A 14,337-nucleotide genomic window follows, 5' to 3' on the forward strand; every position below is an offset into this window, starting at 1 on the left:
CTAAACAGCATTTTGGTGGGGCTGACACATGAAGTTTAGTGGAAATTAAAAGAATTTCTTGCGCTAAACTTAAAATGTAAGCTAGTTGAACTTGGGTTAATATGTTGAAATCACTGTTATTTCTGAGTGTACTTAATTTATTTAGTTAACTGAAAGCACAGACAAATTAAATAGTTAAGTTGATACAACTTATTTACCCTTGAGTTGAGAAAACATCTCCTGAAGCTGGTTGCCTTAATTTAAGTTTTAGTGTAGTGTGTAAACACAGAAGATAGATTCTTTAGATTTTTATGTTGTTTACAGGTGATTTACACATGATTACAGATGATTTCGGCGACTATGGGACTGTGTTCCAAACACGGCTTATGTCTAGTCCTAAAAAGGATTTTCAGTGCAGAATTACTGATGAGATTGCAATTTAGTTCAGCTCTAGGGTTAACCATGTCTGGGAATCTGGCCCTCTGAAATACACTGATCAGCCACAACATTAAAACCACTGGCATGTGAAGTGAATAACATTTATTATCATGTTACAATTGCAGTTGTCAAGGGGTGTGATATATTAGGCAACAAGTGAACAGTCAGTTCTTGAATTTCATGTGTTGGAAGCAGGAAAAATTGGCGAGTGTAAAGATCTGAGTGACTTTGACAAGGGCCAAATAATGATCTCCAAAATGGCAGGTCTTGTGGGGTGTTCCCAGTATGCAATGGTTAGCGCCTACCAAAAGTGGTCCAAGGAAGGACAACCGGTGAATCTGTGACAGGGTGATAGGCTCCAAGGGTGTAACTTTGGTTTGAGAAGTGGGGGGGACACAATGATGTTCTCGATCGAAAAATGTTTTCTATTTGAATCCCATTTCCTCCATTTACATATAGGCTACATTTAGGGACTATGGCGATACAAAATCCAGGAAATGGATATAAAGTTGTTTATAATGATACATTTTGCCAAAAAGAATAATAGGCTACTAAACTATATATAAGAAAAATATGTCTTACCTTATTTATTGTTTAATAGCCAAGACTTGAGAGAATCATTTTATAAAGTCAAAAATTTTCACAAAACAAACTTTTATTTCAAACTAACCGTTTAATCTGACATTAGTCAGAGACACATCCACCAAACCGCAGGTACACAAGATTATTTGTTACACAAGATGCAAAATTGAAATACAATCTCACAAACATAAAAACAAACATTTAACTTTAATATAAAGAGATTTTTTTAGTGTCCTCCATCTATCAATTCAATCCCATCTCTCCATATACTAACTATAATTTCTGTGTGCTGCGCTCATTTGTTTTCATTTCTCCTCATGAGGCGGGATCCTAAACAGCACAACCTTGTTACCGTCGGACAGTCAGCGGCTGTTTGCTACGGAAGCGTATTGCATTCACTTGAGAAAAAAAAATCTACTCTGTTTTTCTGAATTAACGACTTAATTATCTCAGAATTACCAGATAATTTTTCATGGAAAAAGAAGTTTTTGCTCTGTTTTTCTGAATTAACGACTTAATTATCTCAGAATTATGAGATCATTTTTCATTAAAAAAAATATTTTGTTCTGTTTTTCTGAATTAATGAGATCCCTCAAAATCCTGCCTGGAGCTCTATGGGAGCTAATGTGAAAATGTATTAGTTCATCGACAACCACAGAACTTGCTATTATATTAATTACAGATACAAATTTGATTATTTATATTAAATTATTCTCTTTGTAAAATAAAAACAAATCAATACAATAGCTTATAAAAACATCACCAATGTGTATTTCAATGCATAGTAAAAACCTTAGACATGTATGAAACACATATAGACCAAACCCAAAATGGCCAAAGCGGTTAATAAAGAATATGAACATTCGATAAACTGTGGGAAAACTGATTTAGAAAGCAATATTTGTTTTACTGTGAGCAAAAATATCATGCTGTAAAACTATAATGAAAATAATATGCTATAAAATCATTATGAACGAATTCTCCTAAAAGTGGGCTCACTTGAACTAAAAAGGGGGCCCCCTTTTAGGAGAATAATTTAATATAAATAATCAAATTTGTATCTGTAATTAGCTACAATAGCAAGATCTGTGGTTGTCGATGAACTATTACATTTTCACATTCATTAGAATTAAAATTTACGTGTCCTGGTGTTTATTATTAATATAACAGATTCATTTATTCATGGATTTTGATTCCAGTGGCTGCTACATATGGATTGTTTCCAATTTCCAATAACTCCAGAGCGTTGTAAAGTCCAAAAGTCAACATGTTTTGAAAAAGGATAGATGTAATAATTTCCAAAATTCACAACATGTTTTTATCTAACGAAATATTCCGCCTCAATCCATGTTTGTTGGCGTTTAGACTTTCAAAACCATTTTCACTGTGGTGGAAAAAACTTGCTGTACACAAAGCGAGGCATGCACCTTCTGGGGCAGTCTAGCTAATATATAATATATATAGGCCTATGTATGAGTATAGTCTAGTACTATTATATATTACAAAAAAAGATCGTATAATGTAGGACTATCTCGTGTCAGCTTAGCTCCATTTGATCCATATTATTCTATTTTATTCAATACATTTTTAGGGTGATGACGCCATAAAATATGACGACAGACATTAGAAGCTTCATTCTAAAACCTCAATAGAAGTTTCGAATGTAAATATGACATGACATTTGGTCCAGTCTAGTATGAACGGTCAGAATGACCGCTATGGCCATTCTAGTAGTTCTAGAATTCGGTAGTTCTCGTGTTAAATGCAAGTACAAGTCTATTGCTTGATTCGTGTCCTTTGGAAGATCAAAGCGTGTCTCAGCCATGACAGTATTACAAATGTCATAGACAGTAATGTCTTTGTATTGAAGGCCAAGTTTAAAATATATCTCTATAAATTCATAGCATCCAAGTCTCAGACGACTCAAAGTAAAATAAAACCGGATTAAACTTGAAAGGCGGGACATGTTTACTTCCATGCAATCCAGCTAAAATAGAGCTCCTGGCAGGATTTTGAGGGATCTCATTAATTCAGAAAAACAGAACAAAATATTTTTTTAATGAAAAATTATCTCGTAATTCTGAGATAATTAAGTCGTTAATTCAGAAAAACAGAGTAGATTTTTTTCTCTCAAGTGAATGCAATACGCTTCCGTAGTTTCATGGATTACGAATGTCGGCAGATATTTTTTTAAAATTAACTTACATTTTAAATGAACAAATATTGTAAGTGAACAACAATAGCTCAAGTTTAGAAAAACATTTATTATTAAGACTTTAAAAAATATTTCTGCATCTGAGTATAATGAGTTGAGTTGAGAATAACAATAAACTAGCAGCCAGAGTCTGCTTGTCATACATTGCTGACAGAAAACGCTGCGGTTTAAAGTGGACTCGTTTTCATGGTACACAGAATGTTCTAGGGCTAGGCAACATTAAATGTTTAGCTAACAGTTTGAAGTTACCTAGCAACAATGTATGTTAACGTTAGCTCAGTCAATGTTAGTATCAACAGGTGTAGACAAAATAAAAATTACCCTGACCTGATCTAATTTACTGAATCAACCAACTCACATCTCCTTTCTTTTTTTTCATCCATGAAGATATTAAAACCTGTTGCTGGCGTTTCATGACTGACTACTGCGATACCGGCTGCTCAGTAGAACTTTCAGTGCGCTTACAGTTACACTATTAAGAGTGTGCACGAGGCGTTCCTGCCTGTCTCTGTCAATGCGCGCGTCCACGTACAGGCACGCAGACGCGCGCACTGACAGAGACAGGCAGGATGTCTGTATTCTGCTCGGTCCTGCTCCTCCGTGGCGATGGCGGCAGCGGTTAAAAAAAATAATAACAAACGAATTTGAAAGTGGGGGGGACACGAACGGGATTTTGAAAAGTGGGGGGGACATGTCCCCCCTGTCCCCATAGGAAATTACGCCCGTGATAGGCTCCCAAGGCTCATTGATGCGTGGTGGGAGCAAAGGCTAGCCCCTCTGGTCCGATCCCAAAGAAGAGCTACTGTAGCACAAATTGCTGAAAAACTTCATGTTGGCCATAATAGAAAGGTGTCAGAACACACAGTGCATCGCAGCTTGCTATGTATGGGGCTCCGTAGCCACAGACCAGTCAGATTACCCTTTCTAACGACCCCTGTCCACCACCGAAAGAGCCTACAATGGGTACGTGAGTGTCAGAATTGGACCATGGAGCAATGGAAGAAGTTGACCTGGTCTGATGAATCACGTTTTCTATTAGATCATGTCCAGCCGTGTGCGTTGTTTACCTTGGGAAGAGATGGCAGCAGGATGTACTATGGGAGGAAGTCAAGCCGATGGAGGCACTACTGGGAAAACTTGGGTCCTGGCATTCATGTGGATGTTACTTTGACACGTACCACCTACCTAAAGATTGTTGCAGACTACATACACCACCTTCAGCAGGATATTGCGCCCTACCACTCTGCAAAAATTGTTCAGGTATGGTTTGAGAAACATGATAAAGAGTTTGTCAAGGTGTTGACTTGGCCTCCAAATTCCCCAGATCGCAATCTGATTGAGCATCAATGGGATGTTCTGGACCAACAAGGCTGGGCCATGGAGGCCCTACCTCGCAACTTACAGGACTTAAAGGATAATGTTGTGGTGGCACAAGGGGGACCTACACGATATTAGGCAGGTGGTTTTTATGTTGTGGCTGATTGGTGTAAATATGACATGAAATATAAGATTAGCATTACGGTATTACAGTTTTTAATTCTACAGTATTAAGCATTTTATTTCTCACCCTAAAGTGCACTTATAATGTAAGTCAATGATACTTGCACCAAAATATTTGACTTCATACATCCACTAAAAAACACCTTGAGACCAGTTGGTTAAAAATCATTGTATAAATGGCTTGTAAAATGTTTTGAATGTTATATTGAGGTTCACTTTTTTATAGAGTCAATGATTGTTTTTCCTTTCTCCCTTTATCTGTCCCTTTTTTTCTCGCTCTGTATTCCTTTGTCCTCGGGTAGGCTAATGAAAAACAAAAAAACAAAAGGATTCTCCATTCAATGAACTCTTTTCAAGTGCTAACATCTTTGGCAAAGCTTCAGCCCTGTTAGCAGACCAACCACAGCTGGTGTACGGTTACCAGGGAAAGATTTGAGCATTGTCGTGGATTCAACTACCGAGCTGAATAATTTAGGCTAGTGTGCTGCTGCTGAAAACCAGCTTGTATAATTAATTCATTGGCCACACTTTGTTATTTTGGCTTCTAAATTTCACACAGATATGGTGCAGCCAGTCCATGAAACTTCAGGCTTTTTTGGAGGAGAGATTTTGATCGGATGTGTTTTTGATTGCTTTTGGAGGACTATAGGGTATATCATTGTTTTAAATTTTACCACCACCTCACAAAAGTTCTCAATTAGGTCAGTGCTTCTGTGTAGGTATCATAGATTGGCCTATGCCCCACAACTCTGTGAAATCCACTCAAAAATCAGTCTGGGTTAGTGAATATCATTTCTGCATTGTGTTTTCAGGCAGGTAACATAACCTGGTTTAACACACCAATCCCATGATCCCATCCGAATGGAACGAGCTGTGATGACATCATTAGAATGGATATGAGATCTTTCAAGAGAGCGTTTTGTGTCTTGAATACTGACTACACAAGATATGCCCTCTTTTTCTTTCTCTTTGAGCCGTTTTTCCAATTACTTTTTCCAACTATGGACACGTTCCTCTAAAGTTTGACAAAGAGAAAGTGTCCAGATACTTTTTGCCTTAATTTTAAACAATATATCTATTGTTTTATCATTTAAATCTAGCAACCACCTAGAACACCATAGCAACTACAAAGCAGCATCCTGGCAACCACTCACAACATCCTAGCAGCGTGACAGCAGCTTTTGCACGAGCAAACACCACTCACTTTTTTTTCAGAAAATTTACATATCTAGTTTTCTTTCTTTTCTCTTCACATAACCCTGCTCAGAGAGCAGGTATCAAATGGAGAAAGATTTGTATCAAAGAGTCCCAGACTTCATGCCACTTTTTAAACTTTCATTAAATATTGCTATGACATGAAACGTTAGCTCAATCTGCCATTTTTTGTTCACAGTGGGCGGTACACAAAACAATTATGTTTTCCTGCGATTGCTTGATTGAATTCCTCAAACCATGCTTTGAAATGTTGTCCTTTTTTAAACAGGGATAAATGGTATGAATGATGACAGAAACATGATGGATACTTTGGATGTTTATGTGTTGCAGTTCTGGCCAGTTTCCGGGGGATGGTACAGCATAGCTTGCCTCTGGAGATCGGTGATACGGTGCAGATCCTAGAGAAATGTGAAGGTAAATGAATGCCAATACCAACCACTTTCCATGAAACAATTGTTTTCTATTCATTTCAATAGCAAAACCCCCCCTCTTTAGGTTTTTAGTCTATAGTTTGGACCATCTTAAATTCAAAGAGGGTCTTAATTTGTTGTAGATTAGATTTGCTGAGCTTTTATTTTATAAACTGGTTAAACTAGGTAAATATTATGTATTTTTATTATATACTTTTATAGTTATGATGGATAACCAGCAAAAACCAGCATAAAAGTGGCCAAATCATACCCTACTCTGGTGACCAGTCATGATTTTAAATGGACATTTAAGCTGTGGCTTGATTGACGAAACATTCCTAAGAATAACTTTCTTCTTAACTACTGTTTTCATCATATTTATTAACTTATGAAAAATGTAATTACAAAAATGTTGTATTCTCAAAAAGGTCTTCTACATTTTTTTTATATGTTTTATCTTAAGTAGTTAACATTAGTTAACTTTTTACAATTGTCTTATAATTTATACTAAGAACTTTCTTAATCTGTCCCCTGGTCACAAGCTGAACCAGCGAATCTGGTTTAGGCTGATTTATTTTCATCAGAGTTGTGGTTTATGTTGTGGAACTTGCTGGTGTTCTGGTTTATTCCCACCAGACTTCTTAACTTGCTTAACCAGCAATGGTTGGCCAACCAGTCGACCATCTTCATCAGCTAAACTAAGTTTTGATGTTGCACAGCATGGCAATGTTGGCTCACCAGCTAGACCAGCATAAACCAGCATGTAAACTTTGGTCTAAGCTAGTCTTTTAAGTAGGGTTTTCATTTTATTGGACTGTGCAACCTCTTGTTGCTTTCAGAGTATTTTGAGGATTATGTAGCAAGTGGGAGGATCTGAAACTGTGAGCTGGTCTTTTTTGTGACCTGCGCTTAATTCAGACTTTCCTTCATTTCCTGTTTCCACCCTTTGAAGACACGCTCCTCTATTCTCTTGGTGAGCACACATCCTGTTTTGTGATTTTGAGAGCTGGTTTTCATCTGGAAAGGACTCAGAAATGTTGAATGAAAATGTTGTTGAAAAGGTGAACACAAATCTTGCGGAATGTGGTGTTTATGTAAAATTACAGAATCAAATGCTCCTCAATGTGTATGCATCTATGACCCTTAAGTGCTGTAATTACACTGTTTACTGTAAGTGAGTAGCTGATACAGGCCCCCGTCTTTCACACCTTGAAACTCAAGGTTTCTTGACTCATTGCCAGGACCTTTGTACACTCATTCTTTTACTCAAAGCATTAACTAACTGTTTTGAAAATTATTTATTGAAGATCATTTTGGTGGAACATTGTAGCTTTATTGAGATGTGGAAAATTTGACATCACAGATATTGGTGGGCTGTTAGCTGTTGCAGGAGAACATCAGTTCTGGAGAACTTAAGACCTGCTTTGGTTGGTTTGTGGTTTTCAAAGCAAAGCTGTGGAAAACCGCTTGAAATTGCCATGGTTGAGGAAACCTAATATCTTTCTTTCAAACATTTTTGCATTTGCAGGCCAGCCGTAACTCGAATATGTGATTCTGATTGGTTAATGTCTTAATGTTGTCCTTTCATGTAATTCTCTCAAATGTTCTGAGAGGTGTAAAACTAATGTATTGGCTGATGAATCAACCAATGGTTGTTTTGAGATTACTGGCATCAGCAGACGTTGTTTCATTGGTTAGCTTCTCATTGTGTCATTTAAAAAATCAACTGAAAATCTTATCAATGGTAATATTGGTGTAATTGGCCATTGGACACCCTTATCGGTTGATCACTTGTACTGACCTTAACTACATATTAAGACTTAAGAACACACAATACAATGTTTCTTAAGATTTGTAGGAGAACACATCCAACATTTCCATTGGTTTTTGTCAGATAATGTCAATTTTTTTCCAAGAAAGTGATTTTCTACTGAAAACGGCTCAGCTGAGAGAGACATTAGGCTGATATTAGGGATGAAAGTCATAGAAATGTTTTAGCGTTTCAGGCTGGTACAGAGGATTCGTCCTGAAGAACCCAAATGCCAAGGTAAGCGACAATCTCTTTGTCTTTTAACGAGTCTGTGCTATTTTCGGTTTCTGAAATATCACAGCAACACAGGCAAGCGAAACTCAGTCAGATCAAAGCTTGCCCTTTTTCTTTATTTCTTTCTCTATCTGCCTGTTCCCCTTGATTTATTATTCTTAGAATTATGCACACTTTTATTTTCGTTTGTTTGATTGAAAATTGTGTTTCCTATGATATTTTTGTATTTATTTTTACCAAATTTACATACCCTGTTCCGTCTCTTTTTTTAGGGTATTTTTCCTTGCAGTTACATCCATCTAAAAAATGCTCATATCAAGAATAAAGGGTGAGTTGAAGGGATTTCCCCTAAATTTTCAGACCCTTTGACTGGACGAAGGTTTTTCACAGTGCTGTTTCATTTAAGGGATAGTTCACCCCAAAATGCTAATTGTATCATCATCTACTTCGCTTGTAATACATCTCATCAACAGGAATTGGCATTCTAGCAGAATATCCAGGTTGTTCCAACCAATGAAACTGTTTCAAAATTAGGGTTGTCAAGCTCCAAAAATGACATTATAGTACAATAGAAGTAGGGACATACAACATTTGTGCCATATTTGAAGCTTTCCAATCTATTGCTATAGATTTGTGTAAGAAATTAAAATCTCAAATCTTGCCCATCCTTCCACGTGTAACTTTGCTACATTTACAATACATACTTGAAACAGCAAGGTTTTAACTTGTGGAAGCATGAACAAGTTTTGAGAGTTAATGAAAATGTTTTTACTTTTGGTTGAACTAGTAAGTAAATCTACCCTCATGGAAGCTTTAAACTGGAAAGAAGTTAACCAAAGTGCAAACATGCACATGTCTTTAACATCTGTTCGCCACAGTTACCACCCCTACAGCTACCATAGCATAATGCTAAATGAAAATAACAATGTCAAACAGAACAGTACAGCAACTGCAGAATCAAATAAGGTGCATCTCATATCTGTTTCCCTGTGTAACGCCCACATGTGACCCACAGGCAGTTTGAGATGGTGGTGCCGACCGAAGACTCTGTCATTACCGAGATGACGTCCACACTGCGGGACTGGGGTGCCATGTGGAAGCAGCTGTTTGTGGTAAATGTTATTTGTGCAAACATAGCAGTCCACCCACAGCCAAACGCCAGCTGAACGTGAACTCTGGGTGCATAGGCACTGTTAGATGGAATATATTATTTGTAGTTCATCAACTGTTGAGGGAAATGGATCACTTCCAATTATTTTGAAAGCAGCTCATTACATTTGAGCTTTGTGCCCCATACTTCATCGTTAAATCTGTAACTTTAACATTTCAATGTACTTTTCTTTTACTCTGTAGAAAAATGAAGGCGATCTGTTTCACAGACTGTGGCACGTCATGAATGAGATTTTGGATCTGAGACGGCAGGTTCTGGTTGGTCACCTGACTCATGACCGCATGAGGGACGTCAAACAGCACATTACAGCACGACTGGACTGGGGCAATGAGTTAGTACCACATTCTCTTGTTAGAAATGTCCTAACTAGGAGTTATGTAAAAATAAATCCTGGGTCATCACAAAATCAATGAAAGAAATAAGAAATAATATTCATTATTTGAACGATCTTGATAACGATTCTCAAATCCCAAGATTGTTTTTTTACTCTATCCGCATCCCTATGCAATGAGAGGAAATCACTCGCACTTTGCACTTTGCTACTAAAAATTTATATATTTGGCAACTGGCAAGTGAAGGGTTAGATCTCATTCACCATGAGATAAAGCCATTCTAGTCTCTCTTGTTAACATGCTCTCATTTACAGACGTTCTTTACAGAAAGGCTGTTTTTCTTAAAGGGACTTTAGCTGTTTTTATGATGGGTTCAACAAATCAATGTAAATACTTGTAAGTTGTTCAAATAATGCAATTAAACAATGAACATTTAACAAAATATATTATATGCAATATAATTAGCAAAAAAAATGTTTTTATGTTCCTAGTTAGAAGGTCTCCTGTATAATAAGCATTAGCTGGGAGAGTATTTCTTTCATATGTAAGCAATAGGGATATTATGACTGAAACATATCCATATGAATTCTAATTGAAATTGGAATCGAATCAAGAGATTTAAATTGAAATAGAATCAAAATGGGAAATATGTATCAATATCCATCCCTAGTTTCCAATCAGATTTTCTTAAGCAGAATTTTGTTTCCCCATCACCTTAATGCGCTTTTTAACTTATTTGAAACTACAGAAAATCCACCTCAATCCACCCAAATTAGCCTAAATTGTTATGCTAATTTTGTAATTTGTCAAGCATAACCATTCAGATTTTCTTAAGTGCTAATTCAAGTTAAAAGCGTTGACTACAGTCCTGAAATGCTGAGTGTGTTTATTTGCCTCCACAGACAGCTGTGTTTGGACCTGGTACCCAGGAGAGAATTCAGCATGGTCGACCCAGACGAAATCAGCATTACAGAGCTCTACCGATTGGTACGTTTTACTCCACCTATGTTGCTGTATCACCACAACAAACTCATTTTTTCCTTAATCAAGGTTGGCCTTCTAAGAACAATTGCTCTCCATCTACGATTTAGCCACTGAATTATGTTCTGTTAAATGCAAGACGCTCGCCGTGAAAGCCTCAAATGCTCAAATCAGCTTGCGTAACATGCCCCTGGGTAGAAAATGACAGTAATTCCGAAAAGCTCTGACAAGATTCGGTGCAGAAAATGACTGTCGTCATGGATGTGGAAGTTTTGTCGCCGGCTGAAGGGTTTGTTGGCAGCGGGGAGTCTCTGCTGTGATGTGATTGAGTTTGTGTAAAGCACACTGGTGCATTACTTCGTCTAAACGTGACCTCGGGACTGTATAAATTAATGTAATAATCCTCTGCTGCCAGACAGACTCCATTACCGCACCCTGTCTGTGGTTTATGTGGCAGGCGCACACGGCTTTGGCATCAGCTGCCTGTGAGAAGAAACAGAAGTCATGTTTGCAACCTGCTATTTGGCTACAACAAAACAAAAAAAGATAAATATGAAGATGAAACTTGAGTAGTAACACCTCCCCTGCTTCTACAAAGTTATGACCTCTTTATTAGAAGATCCCTAGAGTAGGGTTGGAAATTGATTGGATGCCACAAAAACATACAGCATGACCAGTGTAGTACGATCTGTACGAGCTAGTTGTTAAATACAATTATATCTGTTTAATAAAACAATGGTGTGTTTAATTAAAGAACCCTAGAAAATTAATACTTTTAATTTTATGTGGTGTTTATAATGAATGATTGTTGAGGGGAAAAAGGAAGTTCCTGTCAACAGTTGATGTATTTGGGTTATTTTATGCTATGATGTTCAATGCATCTAGTTTAGCATTGATAGAAAGTATGCACAACAGGATGGAGTTTTGTGTGTGTGTGTGTGTGTGTGTGTGTGTGTGTGTGTGTGTGTGTGTGTGTGTAAGCAGAAAACCCAGTGTGGAGTGATGAATAGTGTGGGAGTAAATCAGGTCACGTCTTACCACACACACTTTAACTAGTGCCGAGGAGCCAGACAGCACCATAAGTGTGTGTTTGTGTGTGGTAAATAGAAAGTGGGGTTTCAAGATCGGAAAACATAGTCAAGAACAAGGTATGCACAATATATTGGTGACTATTTCAGTATTGGCCAATATTAGTATTTGGTTATTATTGGAATTAGTCTGATTTTAATATTATTGGATGCAAATAGTATCAGGGTTATTTTTTATGAAGTTAAACATCATAGTTTTTCTGTGCCAGTATACAAGTACTAAATTGTTTGGCAAATGTTTTTGACCATTGCGTTGCATCTCGCTTTTTTTTTTTTCTTCAATCATCTGGTGGATGGCAGAAACACCTTGTTTTTTATAAGCAATGTTAAGTTCAACAAACTTCAACTTTTAAAAACACATCTCAAGACACTTTGTTCTGTTTTATTTATTTAGCTCCAGAATGCGTTCAGTCTGAATGGCCCTTATCCATTTTTTCCTATCTTACATACAAATTTTGCAATGTCTGATTATAGCTTGAAGCATGTTTAAATTCAAGATTTTTTTTTGAACACACAAAACAATTTTTAAGGGATAATGCACATTCATAATCACAAAATAAACCCAGAGAGGGTTTTGGACGATTATTTTTAGGGAAGCGGAGGGGTATCCATTAAAAATTGTGAACAGGTGAAGCGAATAACGTTAATCATCTCCTAACAAGGCCACGTGTCAGTAAGCAAACAATCAGTTCTCATTGTCAATGTGTTGAATGAAGAAAAAATGGGCAGAAGTAAAGACCTGAGCGATTTGACAAGGGCCAAATTGTTATGGCCAGACGACTGAGTTAGAGCATTAAACTGGAAGGCTTATGACCTTGGAGCAGTGGAAGAAGGTCGCTTGGTCCAATGAGTCCCGTTTTCTTTTACATCGCGTGGACGGTCATGTACATGTGCACCGTTTAACTAAAGAAGTGATGGCACCAGGATGCACTGTGGGAAGACGACAAGCCGGGGAGGGAGTGTGTTACTCTGGGCAATGTTTTGGGTCCGGCCATTTATGTGGATGGCAATTTGACACGTGCCACCTACTTAAAAATCGTTGTATACCAGGTACACCCCTTCATGGCAATGGTATTCCCTAATGGCAGTGGCCTCTTTCAGCAGGATAATGTGCCCTGCCACACTTCACACATTGTTCTGGAATGGTTTGAGGAACATCTCAATCCCACTGAGCATCTGTGGGATATGCTGGACCAACAAGTCCAAATCATGACGGCTCCACCACGCAACTTACAGAACTTCATGAATCTGCTGCTAATGTCTTGGTGACAGATACCACATGACACCTTCAGGGTCCATGCTTCGGCGAGTCGCCGCTGTTCTGGCTGCAAGCAGAGGACCATCAGCATATTGGGCAGGTGGTCATAATGTTTTGGATCATCAGTGTGCCTTCTGTTTCAGCACCATCATTCTTAAGGTTTTTCTTTCTCAAAGTTATGTTTTGGTTGAAATCGGGCATTCACACACTGATTGTGATAATTGACCATTCGCTAAATCCTGCGTCAAAAGCGTTTCTGACTAAATCCATCTTGGCGTCTGTTGCCATCTGCCATTTCTCTAACAAGAGTTTGTTTATGAGTTCGTTGATTAGGGCACAGGTGACCTTTGTTTGAAGGTTTTGAGGTAAAACTAAGAGGTTTAAGGAGTCTAGAACCTTCTGTGCCAAAGAAGGAATAAAGGTTTTATGAAATTCCAGTGCTTTATCCTTTTAGCCTATTCATTCTCCATAAAACTGTTACATATGTGAGCTTTGGTAATGTAACGTGTTGTCAGGGATGAACGATTTTTCTCTAGTCATTATTTCTCCCCTTTCTTCTCTTAACACACAAATGCAGCATCACACAGCAAGCAGGCAGGAACATATGTGCCGCCCGTTAGCCTTTTTATATTTCATATCACGGCTGTTCACACCTTGGTGTCCTCATACTGAGATGTTCAGAATACGGCACGGTTCTGCGTCTCTTTACTGCATCCAATTGGCAACACTCCCAAAGGCCAGGAATCAGCAAAACAGTGTGTTTGTTACTCAAAAGAGATGTGAGCATGTGCGTATAGATATGCATGCAGATCGGTTTACATGCGTGTTTGTGTGTGCATTGACATTTTGCTCTCTTGTCTCATTGCAAATAAAGGAGCATATTAACTGAAACCAATTAGATTTGACCGGCTGTAATGGAGCCGTGCTGTGAACACTATGCCTCTGGAATTAGGTGGAACATTCAATGCATTTCTGTCACAAATATCCAGATTTTATGTTTTTTTATGCAAATGAGAGAGAGAGAGAGAGAGAGAGACAATCCAGATAATGCTTTTATTCGGATGTTTGAATACTTTTGTGATGTTACTGGAGAACAAGCTAGAGTAATGAATTATATTTGCCCA

At 37.7% G+C, this 14,337-nt stretch overlaps 1 protein-coding gene across 3 annotated transcripts in view; it reads left to right on the forward strand.

The window, feature by feature from the left end:
• Window positions 1–14,337, forward strand: part of dock4b (dedicator of cytokinesis 4b) — a 120,117-nt gene that overhangs the window by 35,048 nt on the left and 70,732 nt on the right. For all 3 annotated transcript variants that reach the window (XM_052118833.1, XM_052118835.1, XM_052118834.1), the window contains exons 2-7: window positions 6,260–6,343; window positions 8,346–8,386; window positions 8,656–8,711; window positions 9,399–9,495; window positions 9,737–9,885; window positions 10,789–10,873. In XM_052118833.1, coding sequence (XP_051974793.1) covers window positions 6,260–6,343; window positions 8,346–8,386; window positions 8,656–8,711; window positions 9,399–9,495; window positions 9,737–9,885; window positions 10,789–10,873 — 512 coding nt within the window. The remainder of the gene's footprint in view (window positions 1–6,259; window positions 6,344–8,345; window positions 8,387–8,655; window positions 8,712–9,398; window positions 9,496–9,736; window positions 9,886–10,788; window positions 10,874–14,337) is intronic.

This window comes from Xyrauchen texanus, chromosome 45 (genome assembly GCF_025860055.1).
Source record: "Xyrauchen texanus isolate HMW12.3.18 chromosome 45, RBS_HiC_50CHRs, whole genome shotgun sequence".
Lineage (NCBI taxonomy): Eukaryota > Metazoa > Chordata > Actinopteri > Cypriniformes > Catostomidae > Xyrauchen > Xyrauchen texanus.